This window comes from Malania oleifera, chromosome 2, assembly GCF_029873635.1.
Source record: "Malania oleifera isolate guangnan ecotype guangnan chromosome 2, ASM2987363v1, whole genome shotgun sequence".
NCBI lineage: Eukaryota > Viridiplantae > Streptophyta > Magnoliopsida > Santalales > Ximeniaceae > Malania > Malania oleifera.
The window spans coordinates 131,801,600-131,818,958 of NC_080418.1; the positions used below are offsets into that span (position 1 = coordinate 131,801,600).

A 17,359-nucleotide genomic window follows, 5' to 3' on the forward strand; every position below is an offset into this window, starting at 1 on the left:
TATAGAAACTTTGTGTGAAGTCTATACTGATGTCGAATGCCTGAGTGGCATATAAAATTGAAGTGGTGATGTTCAATATAAAAACTCTGTGTGAAGTCTATACTGATGTCGAAGGCCTAAGTGGTGTATAAAATTGAAGTGGTGATGCTCAATATAGAAACTTTGTGTGAAGTCTATACTGATGTCGAAGGCCTGTGTGACATATCAAATTGAAGTGGTGATGTTCAGTATAAAAACTTTGTGTGAAGTCTATATTGATACCGAAGGCCTGAGTGGCATATAAATTGAAGTAGTGATGCTTAGAATAGAAACTTTGTGTGAAATCTATACTGATGTCGAAGGCTCGTGTGGCATTTAAATTGAAGTGGTGATGCTCAGTATAGAAACTTTGTGTGAAGTCTATATTGATGCCGAAGGCCTGTGTGGCGTCTAAATCGAATGAGAAGGCCTGTGTGGCATATAGAAGTGCTATAAGAGTGTTAATTTAATTATCTGTGATGTGTTGTAAAACCTTACGTTAGTAGATTTATTATAAGCTACTTTACCTTGTGTGTGATATGTCGTAAAACTTACTTTAGTAGACTTATCTAACTGCATCATGTTGATTATACTAATGCTGAGTATATTTAGGGGTAATACAAGAGACATATATAAATAATTGTCACAATAGAACTCATCTGCCACACACTGATAATAATGTATTTTGTCTTACTGAGAGGTGTCTCACCCCATCCAGAATATTAACTTTTCAGGTCCTTCAGGAAGTCGAGCCTAGGATCTCCAGGGCGGGACTTAATTGTTCACACCGAGGGAGAGTGTGGGCAGGATATTGTATGGTTTATGTTAGATGTTTTTGCATATTTGGGGTGGTCAAATGTATTATTTTGGGACTGATAGATGTCCTGGTTGGGTTAGTACTTTGGTAGGTATGATTTCAAGAAAATACTTGCTTCCGTTGTTTGTTTAATTATGTTATGGACAATGATACATTAGACCCCAGTGGGTATTTTATGATTTGACAATCGTGGTATCAGGGCATGTATGTGTTGATGGTAGTTATGATATGACATTCCGGGTATTCATGTATATGATGTGTTGAAATTTTTCGGGGTTGTGGTAAATGGTATCAGAGCATTTATTTGATAACGTCGCTAATCATGTTATTTGGTTGTTTTAAAATTTTGGGTCGTTACATTCCATGACTTAAAGTTTGAGCCATTTAGCATAGAAATAGAATTGATGTTGGATGTAATATTAGTAGAAGTCATGTATGAGCACAGAATAACAAATAACCATAAAAAGAAAAAAAAAAAAAGCTCACATAAATCTTGAACCAAAATTAAATTCAAAGAACAGGTAATTCTCATTTCAAGATATCGCGTATTCCGTTAATATTTTACTTTTAGAAAAATATATTAATTTGTAAGTGATATATTGGTGCAGTAATCAAATGCTGATAATAAGAATATGTCGAATAATAAATCTTCCTTTGGGCCGAATTATCATTCACATGTTAAATAGACCGAAAAATTATCACGCATTTATTACCACATGTGCGCATGCAATTCTGTCAAAAATTTATCTTCTTTTGGGTCAATCAATTTTTACATACGTTACACGCACACAAGCTGTTTATATTTTAAAATAAAATTAATGCCACAGGAGTGGTTACTTTAGCGACTTGTTGTTTTAATCAACTTCGTTTCAAAACATATATATATATATATATATATATATATATATATATCTATATATGTGTGTCCTTAAAAATACCCATACTTGAATTTATTTTATAACTTCCATCATTTGACCATCCTCCCTTTAAAAATTGTTGGGCTATAATTTTAATTTGATTCGAATTTACTAAAAGATAAAATAAAAATTGAAACCAAATCTTTATCTCAATAAATATAATAACTAAATTTAAACAGTAACTAAATATCTCACGATCCCTGCAAAGAACAAAATTTCCAAAAAATGTTATTATTATTATTATTATTATTTTTTTTGAATCCAAATTTCCAAATTAAGAAAAAAACAAAGATTTATTCAAAACAACTCAAATTTGAGAAACTATTTCCGAATGATTCAACATGAAGCCGCTCTTATACCACTTGTAGGAGCTTAAAGAGTATTTCTTTAATTGATGAGAACCATCATCGTGCCAGAATCAGCCATGTCAAATCATCAAAAACATTAAATTAGATGCGAAAGCGTACCTGAATCCATAGTGTTCCAAGATGTGTCGAGCCGTGCAGATGACCTTTAAGATCTACTGGTAAAATCTAGAGAATTCCTTTTGCGTTCTCTGTATTCTCTTTTGGTGATGTGATGACAAAAAAAAAATTATAAAACCATTTGTGTAATCCGAGGACCATAACCACTATATATATAACCGTTGGTCATATATGTGTATTTCTGTTTTTGCCCATCATAATAAACGGAAATAACCATTAAAGTATCTATACATTAAAGGTCCACAACCGTTTCGAATACATTAAAGCCCATTATAATCCAAAACAACCGATCACTCTTAAATAGGGTCTTTCCTTATTAGACAGTCAACAACACATAATTGTTTCACATATATGCTAATAATTGAATTTTGATCCAACACTTAAAGGGCATCAAAATTAAAACAAGAATTATTGGTTTGCTATATAAAGTCGTGAATAAAATGGGATGTCTACAATATTTTTTTTCAAGCAAAAAAAAAAAAAAACTACTGGACTTCGTTAGTGGTGGAAAACATTTTCTATTTTACTTTTTTTTAGTTTTTCAAATATTATAAAAAAAGGTTAGTGTTTTTTTTATATTTGTACTAAAAAGATAGAAAATAAAGAGTTTGTTTAAATACGCAAGTTTTTATTTTTTATTTTTTAGATTTCAAAAAAATTGCAAAAAGACGGTTTTTTTTTATCCAATTTTTCAAAAATTAAATAATTGCAAAAAAATAAAATAAAATTATCCAATTCTTCAAAAAGCCTATAATGAAATATTTAGAATCATTTGGAGGTTTGAATTTTGACAAAAAAAAACTCGCATAAATCAAAGTCAAAGATCCAAGTAAGAGTTGAAAATTTTAAAAATAACAAGAAGATGTTTTTTCAACTTTTCTATATAAATTTAAATGGAACAATAAGTTTTCAATAATTTAAGCAGTTAGTAGTAGTCAATAAATTTCATTGACCAAAAATACTATAAAACGAACTTTATTAAACATTAAAATTTTTCATTAAATTAATTATTTAGTGTTCTTCTTTTGCATGTGCATATTTTTAATTCTTTGACATTTTTGAAAGAATGCATTAATTACATGCCACAAAATTCCACATATTATCATCTTTGACCACCAACATTGGCTTTGTGATTTTGTTAATACTTTGAGGTTAGGCAATTTATATCCTTTGGCAGAAAATTTTTTTTTTTTTTTTTTTGGCACAAAATAAAATCAATGCACATATATTTAAAATATAACTTTTAAGATAACAAAATAAGTATTTTAATTTTTTTTAAATATAAAGAGATGGATGAATGAGTCCCACACAAAAGCATGAGTCATTTTAACGAAACTATTAAAAACTAGAAAGAAAAATTTATTACAATTCAACATTATTCGTGTATTTTCATCCTATGAGAATAGAGTAAGATTTAATTTTATTGGACACTTTTATAGAATGATCAGGCACTTGACAATTCAATATTGATATCTTTTTGACATTCTTAATATTTTGGAGGGCATATATGTAGAGATTAGAGAATAATTTGTTGGTTTTTGTTTGTTCGAACCTCTTATAGGTCGAGGTGGTCGACCACTAAATGGACCCTGTCAACTGCTCACTAGTTATTAAAGAGAAAAAAATGACCATTACATGTAATAGTTGTTAGACCAATTGATTGCCTTTACGGTTGATTGACTGATTCCAGCTTCTGCCTAGATTAGCCGATCGCCCCTAGCTCCAAGGTTGGGTTCGATCTTCTTTTGTTTTTAATTTTCAGTTTAAACTCATTTGAGTCGTGCCTTATATATTTTAGAGTTTCACAAGTTAAATACAATACAATTGAGAAAATAAAAAGTACAACTAAATCAAATTAAGTTTTCAAAAATCTTCTCTTAATTCTTTAACTTCAATTTTTTAATTTTGTTAAAAACAACTTAAGCGCAAATACAAAATAATTTGCTATTATCTAAATCAAATTAAAGTTACTACCACATTCTCATACCTATTTGCTATAACAAAATCTTAATGAGTTAAACTGCTACACTCATTTAAATTAAATTATTCTTTTTAATTTATAGCCTTCAACTCACTCACACAACTCGATTATAATTTAAATTAAATTATTATTTTTAATTTATAGCCTTCAACTCACTCACGCAACTCAATTTCAATTAAAATTTTCCTCTTCTTTTTTACCACTCCACTAACTTAAATATTAAAAAAATCTTTTGAACTTATTATCCTTTGACTCTTTACCGATGCAGTCTTGTACTTATTATCATAACTTGTTAGAGAATAAAATAACTCAACGAATTAAATTTACTTCCTAAATTTATATCAACAAATATTTATAGACACAAGCACATAAATAATTATTTCCACTAACTCATATATTAGAAAAAAAAAAAACTCTTAAAGTCATTATCGTTGGATTCTGATATTTATTATCATAACTCAATAAATAATAAAATAACTCAACAAATCAATTACTTCCTAAATTTTCATCAACAAACACTTATGGATATAAACACAAAAAAAATAATTTATATTTTCTTAAAAAAATAATTAATATCATAAAAATTATGCATCAAATATGAATCACGGCAAGACTTTGTTCGCTCTCCCCTACGCCTCCGCCACCGTCGACCAAGCAGACGTCAATTTTGAACTTTACAGTGTCCACATCCACACCCAAATTCGAATATTCAAAGAGCGCCCGAGTTCTGACAACAGCAATGCATCACCTAAGAAATTCATTAATAATCTCGGCAAGCTAACCCCATCTATCTCTAATCTCTGCGTTTAATCGTCAGAGATGTTGAAAATTCCAGGGGAGATGGATCGGCGAGCCGGTACTCGGGCCGGTATTGAATTAGGGCGCTCGGATCCCAATTATTGTTGGGAATTTTGAATTTTCTTCGTTGTCAATATAAAATTTGCAATTTTTTATGGTTTGCAAATATTTTAATGCCGATCGGTGGGGCCGATGCGGGTGAATCGCTTTCCGGCTCGTTTGAATGGGGATTTTGGGCATTGACCAGCTACTTCTGCAGCTACTGTTGCTTCTTCCTCATTTCCATGGACCTGTTGTTATTTCCTCCCTTCGTCTTCTTCTTCTTCGGCTCTAATTTCAAGGGCCTCGTCCCCAGTAGAGTTGATGGTGGCTGAGAGATAGATAGATTTGTCTCAAATGGGAAATTGCTGTGGAAGATCTGCATCTGCCAGACTCGCTCATGCTTCATCTACCCTGTTTTCTGGCAAGTCTATTCTCCTTCTTTCTTTTCGTGGTTATGCGTTTGCGGGTTTTTTGGGTCTTGATTTGTTCTTCTCCGCCGATCCATTTCGTTTTCTGATCACTGTAGACAGAAGAGGAGCCTGCCCTATGTTTCTTGATTCTTGTTTTGTAATTAGTTTGTGTTTGGAAGGGGTTTTGCAGTTTCTTTTCTTTTGTTTTGTTTTGATTTTAAAATTTTTTTTTTTTTGCAATCTTGATGTTTCTGAAGTGGGTTCTTTACATGAAGAACTAAGGATTATATAGGGTTTGGCTTTGGGTTTGTGATTGATTTTAACATCTGCTTTAATTAAGTTCCATTTCAATTCTTATCTAATATTTACTGGGGTACTTATTGTGGAGTGCTGTAGAAAGGTTCATTGTTGTTAATCACGCATAATAACTTCATCAGAAACTTCTAATTGTGGTTGGTTTTCTTCTTCCAGTTGGAGTAGTTGGACATCCTTCTTTCATGTCTTGACTCCTGAGTGTGGTGGGTGTAATTTCATTCTAATTTTGAATATTCAGTTGAAAACTAACAGCTGTGCGGAGTGTAGTGCTCTGGCTGTTTCTGCTTTTGATTTTCTGACCATTTGCTGTTTCTTATTCTTCTTCTCAACAATTTTCTTGTATGATCAAGTCCCCACTTTAATATCACAACGTCCCAACGAAGTTTTGAACCTGAAAAGCAATTAGATTGTCATTCTTTGCCCTTCAGACACACTGATGAACCTGTGTCTTCTGCAATGAGTTACTTCCCTCCATCAAATTTCTAAAGCTAGCCTCTCCTGGTAGACAAATTGGTTGGGTTTGGTCAACGGGCATATGTGGTAAACTCATCATTGAATGGGATTCGAGCTGGACTTAGATCATCTAGGTTCGGCCCATGACCTGGCTAGAGATAATCAGCATGCTGTGGTTGACATTTTGCATTGCCATCAAATGCATAACTTCTGACTTCATTGGTATTTCTAATAAGATTCCATTTGGCAGGATGAAAATTTTCCAATAGATCTAAATTTTTACTTCTGTTGTTTCTGCGAGTGGCATTTTAGATCTGACTAATTTGAAGTTTGACTGCTACTCAAAGGAGCATCTTTTTGTTCATTTAAGCTGAAATAAGCCCAAAAAAGAAAATGATGATTGCTTGCATGTCAATCTTTATTTCACTTTCTTGTTTTAACTCTATTAACCAATCACAGCGTTCAGTTGTTTCTTATACGAGTCTGCTAGTTGCCTCATCTGTTCCATGTTTTCTTCTCCAGGGAGTACAAAATCTCCTGGTGAGGGAAAGCAGGATTTAACTCCTTCTAGTCTGCAAACATCTTCGGGAAGTTTGAACAAATCTCTAATAGCATCCAAAAGTGATGTATCTATCTGCAACCTCAAGTCCTTCAGTTTCAGTGATCTCAAGAATGCCAGTAAAAACTTCCGGTCAGAAAGTTTTCTGGGTGAAGGAGGGTTTGGGTGTGTATTCAAAGGATGGATTGACGAGAACACATTGGCACCCACCAAACCAGGGACCGGAATTGTGGTGGCCATCAAGAAACTGAAGACAGAAAGCTTCCAAGGCCACAAGGAATGGCTTGTATGTGCTAGTTGACCTCTAATTTAAGCCGTTTCTTTTTTCAGCATGTTCAGTTATTATCTGAGCTTAACTCTGGATTGACCTTTCAATTTGGCAGGCCGAGGTCAACTACTTGGGTCAGCTTCACCATGAGAATCTTGTGAAACTCATTGGGTATTGCTCAGAATCTGACAACAGGCTTTTAGTTTATGAGTTCATGCCAAAAGGAAGTCTGGAAAATCATTTATTCAGAAGTAAGTAAATATTCTTCAGTACATTAAGTGTGTTCTCAAGAGTTTCTTATAATGTTATTGTCAATGAACTCCTAGAAGGTAAGGGTTTATACATGGTGGATCCTTTGCGAAGAAATGATGATAGTAGCTATCTGCTTGGTGGATATTACTTAAATAAATTAAAAGTTGCCTGGTTAGCAGCACTCTTTCTAATACAAAAACAACATTCGAGCCTTTGTCTCAACCATTTGGTGCGGGCCTTGTGGATCCCTTTTTTCTTTACTCAGCTTAACTTAAGAATACCCCTCACAGTACCATCCACCTCAGCCAAGTCATTTCCTTTCAAATGGACCTGCCACATAGGGCTTCTAAAATCATGGTCATTGCACCTGCAAGGTGGCATCTCTTCTTATTTTACTAAAACACATGCGTCATCCTTAAATGGTGAACTCCGCTGCATCTATAAATCTTTATCAATACACGAATTTGCTGAGTGCTAATAGCTTTATCAGATGTTTATGTGGCACTCTGTCCTGACTGTTGCAGAACACATGCAGCATGCCTACCCAGGGAACTTCACTGCACAGTCTGCACCAATAAATGTTTACATTTTCTTGAATTCACTCATGTTGTGCTTGGGAGCCAAGCCTTGGATTTGAGTTTGTGTGGATTGGGACAAAACTCAGTACAACTCTGTATTGCATTTTATCTAGATCTAGACAAATCCAAATCCAAGGTTCTAAGCTCCCAAAGATGGGGTCGGTAATATAGGCTGTATGAGATGTTTCTCATCTTATCTTTTGCAGTATAGTGAGTCACAGCAAGGTGTTGTGAATAATAATATCATGTCTCAATTTTCTCTTTTTTGTTATTGTTTTTGTTTTATATATTTATTTATATTATTTTTTGGTGGTTTTGGTGTGTTTGTATTGTGTTTTGTGTACCATTAGATACATGAACAATCCATAGTTTTTACAAAAAAAACGAAGCTGCTAATGTATGAGAACACAACTATATGACAATAATGAATTTAAAACTGATATATAACAACTTCTCATTGATAGTGAGAGCCTGAGTCACATAGTTGTGTCCATGTACCAAAAAAATGTTAAGATAGTCAACCTTCTTCTCTATGTATGTACCAAAAATGCCAATAAGCATGTACTGATTCTGTATCTTCTAGTATGGCTGTGTGGCGTAGAAAATATATTTACTTACTTCTGATAGACTCCTAAAAATATGATCATGTAATCACTAACTGTTAGTCTATGAGAAATTATATTGTGCTATACTCATAAGTCAAAAAGAAAAGCAGAACAACAACATCATCTCTTAATCTCCATCAATTATCCACATCATCATCTCTAAAATCCATGAGAAACTTCTCTTCCTTTCAAAATCAATGATTTCTTCAATATTATCTTCTTAAACAACCCTCTTCTTCCTTTTCATTAGTTCACGTAAATTTCTTGGTCCTAAAAAAAAGTGGTTAACACCAAACATCATGAGGCGTTGCTAATATACTGTTTGTAAAATACGAATTAGTTTGAGTTACAAAGTAGTAAGCAACTAGCACGTAGACTATAAATATAAAGTTTACTTGATTAGTTTCCCTTGCTTTCTTCTTGTTTTAGGCTCAAATTCATCAACCTTAAAGCATTATTCGATGTCCATCCAACAAGTGGCCCTCGGAAGGGATGCATCTTCTAGTTTCTCTTTCTTTCATCCCTTTTTAGGCTCAAATTCATCAACCTTAAAGCATTATTGGATGTCCATTCAACAAGTGGCCCACGGAAGGGATGCATCTTCTTTCTCCATCATCTACTCATCATTGGATTCCATGTTAGATAGATGAATAGAGTCATATGTTTGTCTTTTTGGTTTCTTCTTCAATTCATCTTCAAGTTGATGTTATAATTGACAACCACAAGAGCATTGAGTCTTTGTCTATCTAAATGGTTCCTCTTCTCAGAGTGAACTTGATCAAAAGTGGTTCAATTTCTCTAACAACCCATGGCACTACAAATAAGGTTAATAAACTGTGTCACCATACAGCTAGCCTTTGAAGCTCTTTGCATGCACTCCAACAACTCTTCACCATAGCACTAACCCAAATTCACAGCAACAAGAAGTTGTAACCAAAAAGTTGCAGATGATGAACAAAATATTGTGAAGGAGTACTGGTGTTAAGACTAGGAGCAATTTATTCGGTTTCTTTTTGTCTCTAGAGATACTGGCTATGCTCATTCCACAGACCTTCCACTTTATGAAGCTTCTCCTTTTTTGCATCCATCTTGCACTTGTAATAATATTAGGGCACATCCTATCAGTGGTAGTAGATCAGCCAATATTCACTTCAAGATTGGTTTTAAATTTGGGATCATAGTGATTCTTACAATAAAGAGCCTGTTAAAGACTGGCTTATGGTTGCATTATTTGACCAAGATGTAAAATTATAGAAATGTGAATCTTCATTGGGATTAAGATGATAGGTTGCCACATGAAGGGTCCAAAGATGTAAATTCTAATAGTTGTCGATAGTTTCACAAATATGAAAATATCTCTTCTTGCAATGATTGACATTGTTCAGTTTTCTACTTGGCTCTATTCTTTGCTTCATAAATGCATCCCAATACTGTTTCCTTCAATATTTTCTAGTTAACTTGAGCATAGTACTGTTAGCTTAGTTCTTTATTTTTCTCTTTGTAGTTGCTTTTGTTTTTGCTTTGCTTTGTATGTGAGGATGGATCACATCCTTTTTGTATATGATCCTTCTCTCTTAATGAATTTCTTCTTATTCTACCAAAAGAACTTCTGCACAGCACCCTTGGCCCTTGCGACCTTCAACACATCTGCAATGATCCCATACAGGGTTAACCCGTTTCTTTCCCTTCCTTTTGTCAACCATTCTTAAATTTAAAGGGAGACAAAGTGCCAAGGAGCTTCACATGCCTCCAAGCAATAAACTCACTCAAACTACGACAAAGCACCCAAAATCAAAGAAAACAAAGAACTCTACAAAAACCACAGCCAATAACTTATAGGAATGTGGGAAAGGATGGATTTGAGAACCTGCCTTGGCAAGATGAGAAAAGAATTTTTTTTCTAGAGCAAACGGAGCCAAAATTTTGGTTTTGATGAGGAAGATAGAAAAGATGGGCTAGGTGCAAGGAACCAAGGGTAAAAGATCTTGTAGTCCTTTAGAGTTGTTAACCCAACATAAAAAACTACATAAATGAATAAATTAGATTTTTTAAGTGATTGGGTCGACTAACTGTTGTGACTGGTTAAAAGTATTTTGTATTGTGTGATACGGCTTCTTCTCGTGTTAAAATTTGTTTTGCATGATACGAAGTTTTTACTGCCTGATTGCTTAAACCAGTCAATATGGTCAACAATATGTTACATTTTTCCTTCAATCCAATATGAAGTTATGAACTTGAGAGTTGCTCATTAGGTGAAGTCAGCGAGATGATAAAGCAAATTACAAGTTTTAATAATTGATATATTACAAGGTATGAATTTCTACCTCTAAATGAAAATGGGGGAGCATTACGTGATCAGCTAATGCTGCAAACCCAGGAGAATAAGCAATGTTAAGATGTGAATTGGAGAAGTTTTTTCTTTTTTTTGGTATTTTTTAAAGGAAAATAAACATTAAATGTAAATAACACTGATTCCATCTTAGTTATGCAAGAAACAAGTTCGACCAAAATTACCCATTACTTATGCAGGCGTGGAGCCTATCAAAGGAAACACGGTTTTTTTATCAACAAAAAAAATTAAGAATAAGAAGAATGTACATGGAAGGATATCTTGTTAAGGACGGACTGGAGAAAAGGAAAAAAGAAGGAAAAACCAAATTAAAAACAACGCAAAAATTCCTTCCATTCTGCTAAGATTTGAGAAACCAGTCCTGCAGAAGCAACCAGATGAAAATGCCCACAAGGAGGCAAAACAATCCTGTCCAAAAAATCACAAGCACGGGCATAGGCAATCATGAAAAATGCGAGAATTCCTCTCTAGCCAAATGAACCAGAGCCCCAAAAAAACTGCACACAACCACTGCCTCCTTGCATCCTTATGCCTCCTAATACTTCTGACACAAATCTATAAATAACCTTAAAAAAAGTTGAATTCACCAAATAAACCAAAAGGCTTATTCCATATATTCTAAGCCACAGGGCAATTTAAGAACAAGTGAGCATGAGATTCCTAACATATCACACACGTTATAAGACAAAGCCTTGTATATGGTCTTCTAATCTACTTGTTGCAACTTCACTAAGAATGGCCAGCCAAAAACGAGCTCCATTTTCATGGCCATTGGCATTCAGAGTTGACTAAGGGGCAGCAATTATGTGGAATTGGAGTGTCATTGGAGCTTCTAGTAGTCTGCATAATTTCTTTTGTTTCCATTTTACAAGTCAAAGAACTGATTCACCTAAAAGCTGAAGTTACTAGGACAGACCTTGCACACCCTCCCTCGCACATGAAATAGCATTGGGCTTTAAGAGTGCAAGAAGCGCAGGCCCGCCATACACTGCTGAAATTTCTAATTTTAATTAGAAGAATGCGGCAAGCATCAAATTTGAAATTTTTTGTTCAAAGAGGCCCCCATACCATATCTCTAAGTACTGATCTGCCTAGAATCTTAAGAAGTTTGGTGAGGCGCAGGGATTTTAATATCTTTTTAAGAATGTAACATCGTGGTTTCCAATAATTTTTTTTTTTTCATTTTGGAATGGTTTTAGCCTTCATTCTTTTTACTTTAATGTGGTGTCGAAATTGATTGTGCTCATTTATGTGTCATCCATACAGATCGTGTTTTTTTCCGGCATGTGATGGATGAACACACACCACCATCCCCCCCCCCCCCCCCCCTACCCCCCACTCCAAAAAAAAAACACAAAAAAAGAAGAAAAATGATACATAATATCTTGGTTTCTCTCTGCAGAAGGTGTTCAACCTCTACCTTGGCCTACAAGGATGAGTATTGCAGTTGATGTGGCGAGGGGATTATCCTTCTTACATGGTTTAGATGCCAACGTAATCTACCGGGATTTAAAGGCGTCTAATATTCTACTTGATTCGGTAAGCCTAATATTGGAAAAAACTAGTTATTATGAATCAGGGCTGAATTCATCAATCAGTTTTGATGATTACTGGAACTCTCTATGGTTATGTTTTGTAGGATTTCGGAGCAAAGCTTTCAGATTTTGGCTTAGCTAGGGATGGTCCTACTGGGGATAAGACTCATGTTTCGACCAAAGTCGTTGGAACTCGAGGTTACGCTGCTCCAGAATATATTGCCACAGGTTAGCTTTACGTCTCTCTCTCTCTCTCTCCCCCCCCCCCCTCTCTCTCTCAATTTTGGAGGTGCACATGAAGACTTGAAACTAAGCATGTAGCATGGCCATGAACAGCCCTTACTAGCAGGCCAGCTGCCGCATACTCCCTAACTAATCAATGATGTTGAGAGAGAAAGCAGGGTTTAAATGATCTGAAACATTCTAATTTGTCTATTAATATGGCATTTTTATGTGTATACTAGTCAGTAGTCTTCTCTCACCAATATGGTTCTAGGTGCTGCTTTAATTGCACAAGTGTGGTAAGGAAATAAAAATCATACCATTCCCTATCAAATTGACCTAATCGTGCATTATTTACCAAGGCTACCTTGAGGAACCCTTGCAGGATTTATTTTCCCTTTTATAGGATGGAGATAACATCACTTTTATGTGGAATTCACACTTTCATATTTTTTGCGCTTCTTCAAATAACATTTCTCATTTTAAAATTTTTTTGTGAACTCAATATCTAAAGTTATCTTTGTATTTGCTCTTCACAGTGAGAACCTTGGTAGTGTTTCATAGTTAATTGGTTTGTGTCTTAGTGTCTGACTAATGATCCCACAACCTCTTTCAGTCAATTGGGTATTGATTTTACTTCTTTTTTTCTTCTCTTTCACGGAAAGGGGAAATAAGATTTATGCATGTGATATACTTAGCATTTTTCCGTCTCGGTGCTTTGTCATGCTTGGGCAGGTCATTTAACGCCAAAGAGTGACGTATACAGCTTTGGGGTAGTCTTGCTAGAGCTACTGTCAGGAAGACGGGCACTGGACGATGACAGAACTGGTGGCATTGGAGAAACACTTGTTGATTGGGCCAAGCCATTCCTAAGTGACAGGCGCGTTTTCAGAATTATGGACACAAGGTTGGGGGGGCAATACTCAAAGAAAGGAGCACAAGCTGCCGCTGCACTTGCTCTGCAATGCCTCCACACAGATCCAAAGTATAGGCCAGCAATGATAGATGTGCTAGCCCAGTTGGAACGACTCCACACATCGAAAGACGTTGCAAGGACACCCCAAGCTAATGCAGAGCATCACGGGATCAGGCAGTTGAGTTTGCCTCAAAGCGCAACAGCTGCTGCACCTACCAACTAGGTAGGCATAATTTTGAATTTTCTTGGTACGCAGAGTTCTCCCTTAGAATGGAATGCATTTGGTTTCTCCCTTAGAATGGAATGAAAAATGAGCTTGGTGCTGTGTCCAAAAAATTGTACAAAGTATGCTTCCTATATATATATATTGAAATGGAAATCAAGAATAGAATTCATTATAGGATCTAGTGTATCTCGTTTATTTTAGAAGGTGCTATGCCGCCACTCGGACTCGAACCGAGATGCTCTAGCACTGTCTCCTAAGAGCAGCGTGTGTACTGATTTCACCATAGCGGCTTTCTCGAAATCATATAAAATTTTTACGGATTACAATTTTAGTACAACATTCAAGACCTTTCTGTAAAGTAAATATTTGTTTTGTATACATATACAAATTTATTTAATATTATATTATTAAATTAAAAAAATACACGAATTCCCACCAGTATCATAGAATTCTATGATTATAGCTTCTTTGATTTGTCGATAAAGAGAAATATGACCAACCATGGTTCCAATATATATATATATATAAGAATAGGCATTGTCCATCCAAAAGGCATGCCCCAGTAAATTTAATTTTTGTATCATTTTGTTTGAGCATTATTTGATTCGTAAGTTGAAATCTATTTGCCAGAATTAAACCTTATGTTTGGAAGATACTTTGAATTTGGATTTTTGTGGATTAATTTGTACGATATGTAATGTAAAATTACATTAAATATAGTTCAAATTCACTTAAATTCAACTTTAAAGTCCAAAATTGTACTCCTAGCTTAAAAAAGAAATGAAAACAACTTGGAAGCTATTTTTTGTATAGTTTTTTAAGGGAAAAAAAGGACCCTTTTAGTAGTAAAAATAGTTACTCTTCCACACTTGATGTTGCAAGAAAAAGCAAAAGAACTGCGCTTAACTCCTAATCTTACATTTGGTTTACGGAATGTCTGTTACAGGAGTAGATTGGTTATAACTAGTTATATAAAAATTATGTCGACACCATAAGTTAATTAATAATGTAAAATTTTTTTCAGTTCATAACAAAAAATAAATAAGGAATAACTATTCTCATAATTTATGATCTTTTCTTCTTACCAAAAAGAAAAAAAATTGGATGATCCGTAATACAATGATATTTTATGCGACAATTTGTGTTCTCATTATATAACTAATATAGGTGGTACTACCTGCTAAAATTTTTAATTTATACTTTGGATGCAAGTCTAGTCTAATATAATGTGACCTAATTGTAGACACGAAGGTCTCAAGTTTGATTCTCTACATGTGATTTGTCTAAATAATTATCAAGAATACATTAATAAGCGGGTGGCAATGTTTTCACTCCCCTGATTTGGTGCTGCCTTAATACGGATAAGAAGGCTTTGCTCGGATTAGAATTCCGGATCATAAAAAATATATATATTAACACACACCCATTATTAAAAGTGCTTCTTGTTCTTCTTGATTCATGCCATATTGGCTCTAGGCAAAAAATAAAATAAAATAATATAAAGGACGAAGGAAGGAAAAATGGAAAAAGAAAAACAAAGAGACAAGAAGAATGCTGTTGCTGAATAGTATTTATTCTCAACTACAATTGCAACCCCTTACAATTATATCATCACAATTTGCTGACCTTTCACATCACAATTTGGACTCTTTAAGTGCAGAGTTTCTTTTGGCCTTTGTAGTTTTTCAATACCCTCTTAGCTTAAGAAAGAAGGAACTAGAAAGTGGTGTTCCACTCAAATCTTTTATTATTTTAATATAGAGATTTCTTGGTCACTAATCAAATTGTTTATTTTTTTCTACTTAAATAATATATTTTAATCTTAATTAAAAATTACAATGTTAAAATTTGGATCGCGACGAAAATCTTAAATTTACCGACTAAACAACTCTTGAAAGATATGATCTACTCCATTTTTTTTTTAATTTTACTTTAGTTTTATTTATAGTGAAATTAAGTGTACATATTCTTAGTTCAAATTTTGAAAAATAATAAAAAGAATATAAATATCACAATCCGGCTAAAGAGAATAAATGGATTGCTTGTAAAAAATATTTTTACTATACATGAAGATTAATATTTTAAAAATGTTATAATTGAATGCCAAAATATGTAAAATTTGTTGTGTAGCTATAATAATTTTTATTTTTTAAATCATGGCTTGTCGTCCTAATTGACATTTTTACCCTTATGATCTTTAAATTTTTATATTTTAAAATTTAATTAGTGTCGCTTGAATACTTTTGGCCTTTTGAATTCAATTTTCTTTTATATTAATCTTAAGATACCTCACAAGCAAGATCGTACAAGAGAATTGTACCAATTAAGTATCCATACTTAACTTTTTGAGAATAAGTAAGTAAATTAATTTTAGACACTATTTTTACAATACAAAAAAATTAATATTTTTGCTCCCACGACATGGCGCGGTGGAAAAGGATCAGCAAGTAAGAAGGAGCATCGGAGGTTCAATTTCAGGTAGATACACTCACGGAACCAGCAATACCTGTGGATGGTGAAAGTTTACTCTGTGAGCCAGCGGATATCGTAGATGGTGAGAGTTCGCTTTGTGAGTCAGCGGGGACTGTGGATAATGAGAGTCTTTGTGAGTCAGTGGAGATCGTGGATGGTAATGAAGATGTGTCCCGGGAATCGAGTTGACCGAACATCCAACTGATACACAGAAGCCGTGTCCACATCCTGACTTTAATCTGATTAGCGAGACCTGGGGGCGGAGGACGTTGATCCGTAAGTTTGGTGTCGCACCAGGGAGTCCGAATGACTCGTTGTTGGTGGTTGGAGTTCCTATGTAAGTAAAAAAAAAAAAATAATAATATTTTGAGGAAAGTTCTACTTAAAAAGGATTTTGAAATCAAATCAAGTAGAGAATTTTCATTTATAAAATGATATTCATTTTCTTTTAAATTTGGACTTGGCATCCTATGCAATCCTTTCCAAAAATAATAAAAACTAATCAATCTTTAATTTAACTTTTATCATAATAAAAATAATGCAAATTTTCCTTCTTCTTACATGAATGACTTTTACTCACAATTATATCAAAATTTACTTCAGTAAATTAATTTTTCATTAGCAGTTTTCATCAAACTTATTATAAAATCTAATACAAAGGTATTTTTTTTTTTTAATAATCAATGTTCCTGTCTTGAATTATAGTACAATACAAAGTTCTATATGAAGTCTCAATTGCTACTCATAATTTATGTTTGATTTTAATTTTTTATTGGCAATTTTCATCAAACTTATTATGTCCCTTTGTATGAAATGTTTTTAAAAATTAAAAGCAAATAAATTATATTTTTAAGTGGATTCTTAACGGGTACTCATTTATGATCCATTTATTAAACGAACGAGTTTATGTTTATATGCGAGTCACCTATTAATAAACGGGCCAACCCGAACCTGAACCCATTTAATCCCTACCCGTTTACGATCCGCTCAAACTTGACTTTTGTCACCCCTATAAACCATCCAACACTCATGATGTTAAGGGTGTCTTTGCTTCATAGGCTACGTCAAAATGTGTTTTGTTTACCACAAGGAACACGGGAAAAAAAGCTATGTCCAAATTAAAATAAAGGTAATTATAAT

General features: G+C 33.9%; 1 protein-coding gene across 4 annotated transcripts; it reads left to right on the top strand.

Annotated features, from left to right (window-relative positions):
* Positions 1-4,824: 4,824 nt before the first annotated feature.
* LOC131149228 (probable serine/threonine-protein kinase PBL18) lies at positions 4,825-13,921 on the top strand. 4 transcript variants are annotated; one of them, XM_058099489.1, is made up of 7 exons: positions 5,396-5,479; positions 5,940-5,986; positions 6,759-7,081; positions 7,179-7,314; positions 12,251-12,387; positions 12,488-12,611; positions 13,341-13,921. In XM_058099489.1, exons 4-7 carry the CDS (start codon positions 7,278-7,280, stop codon positions 13,742-13,744), a joined length of 702 nt encoding a protein of 233 aa, XP_057955472.1. In that variant the 5' UTR covers positions 5,396-5,479; positions 5,940-5,986; positions 6,759-7,081; positions 7,179-7,277; the 3' UTR covers positions 13,745-13,921. The 4 variants fall into 4 exon arrangements, with proteins under 4 accessions (XP_057955469.1, XP_057955470.1, XP_057955472.1 ...); XM_058099486.1 differs by lacking the exon at positions 5,940-5,986 and having other exon boundaries at positions 4,825-5,479; XM_058099487.1 differs by lacking the exon at positions 5,940-5,986 and having other exon boundaries at positions 4,910-5,483; positions 6,763-7,081.
* Positions 13,922-17,359: the final 3,438 nt, after the last annotated feature.

Bases quoted from the DNA above. Each gene is read 5' to 3' on its own strand.
- LOC131149228 (XM_058099486.1), top strand. From the start codon at position 5,413: ATGGGAAATTGCTGTGGAAGATCTGCATCTGCCAGACTCGCTCATGCT. The intron at 7,082-7,178 runs GTATGTGCTAGT...TCAATTTGGCAG, and splicing joins AAGGCCACAAGGAATGGCTT to GCCGAGGTCAACTACTTGGG. The intron at 12,388-12,487 runs GTAAGCCTAATA...TATGTTTTGTAG, and splicing joins CTAATATTCTACTTGATTCG to GATTTCGGAGCAAAGCTTTC.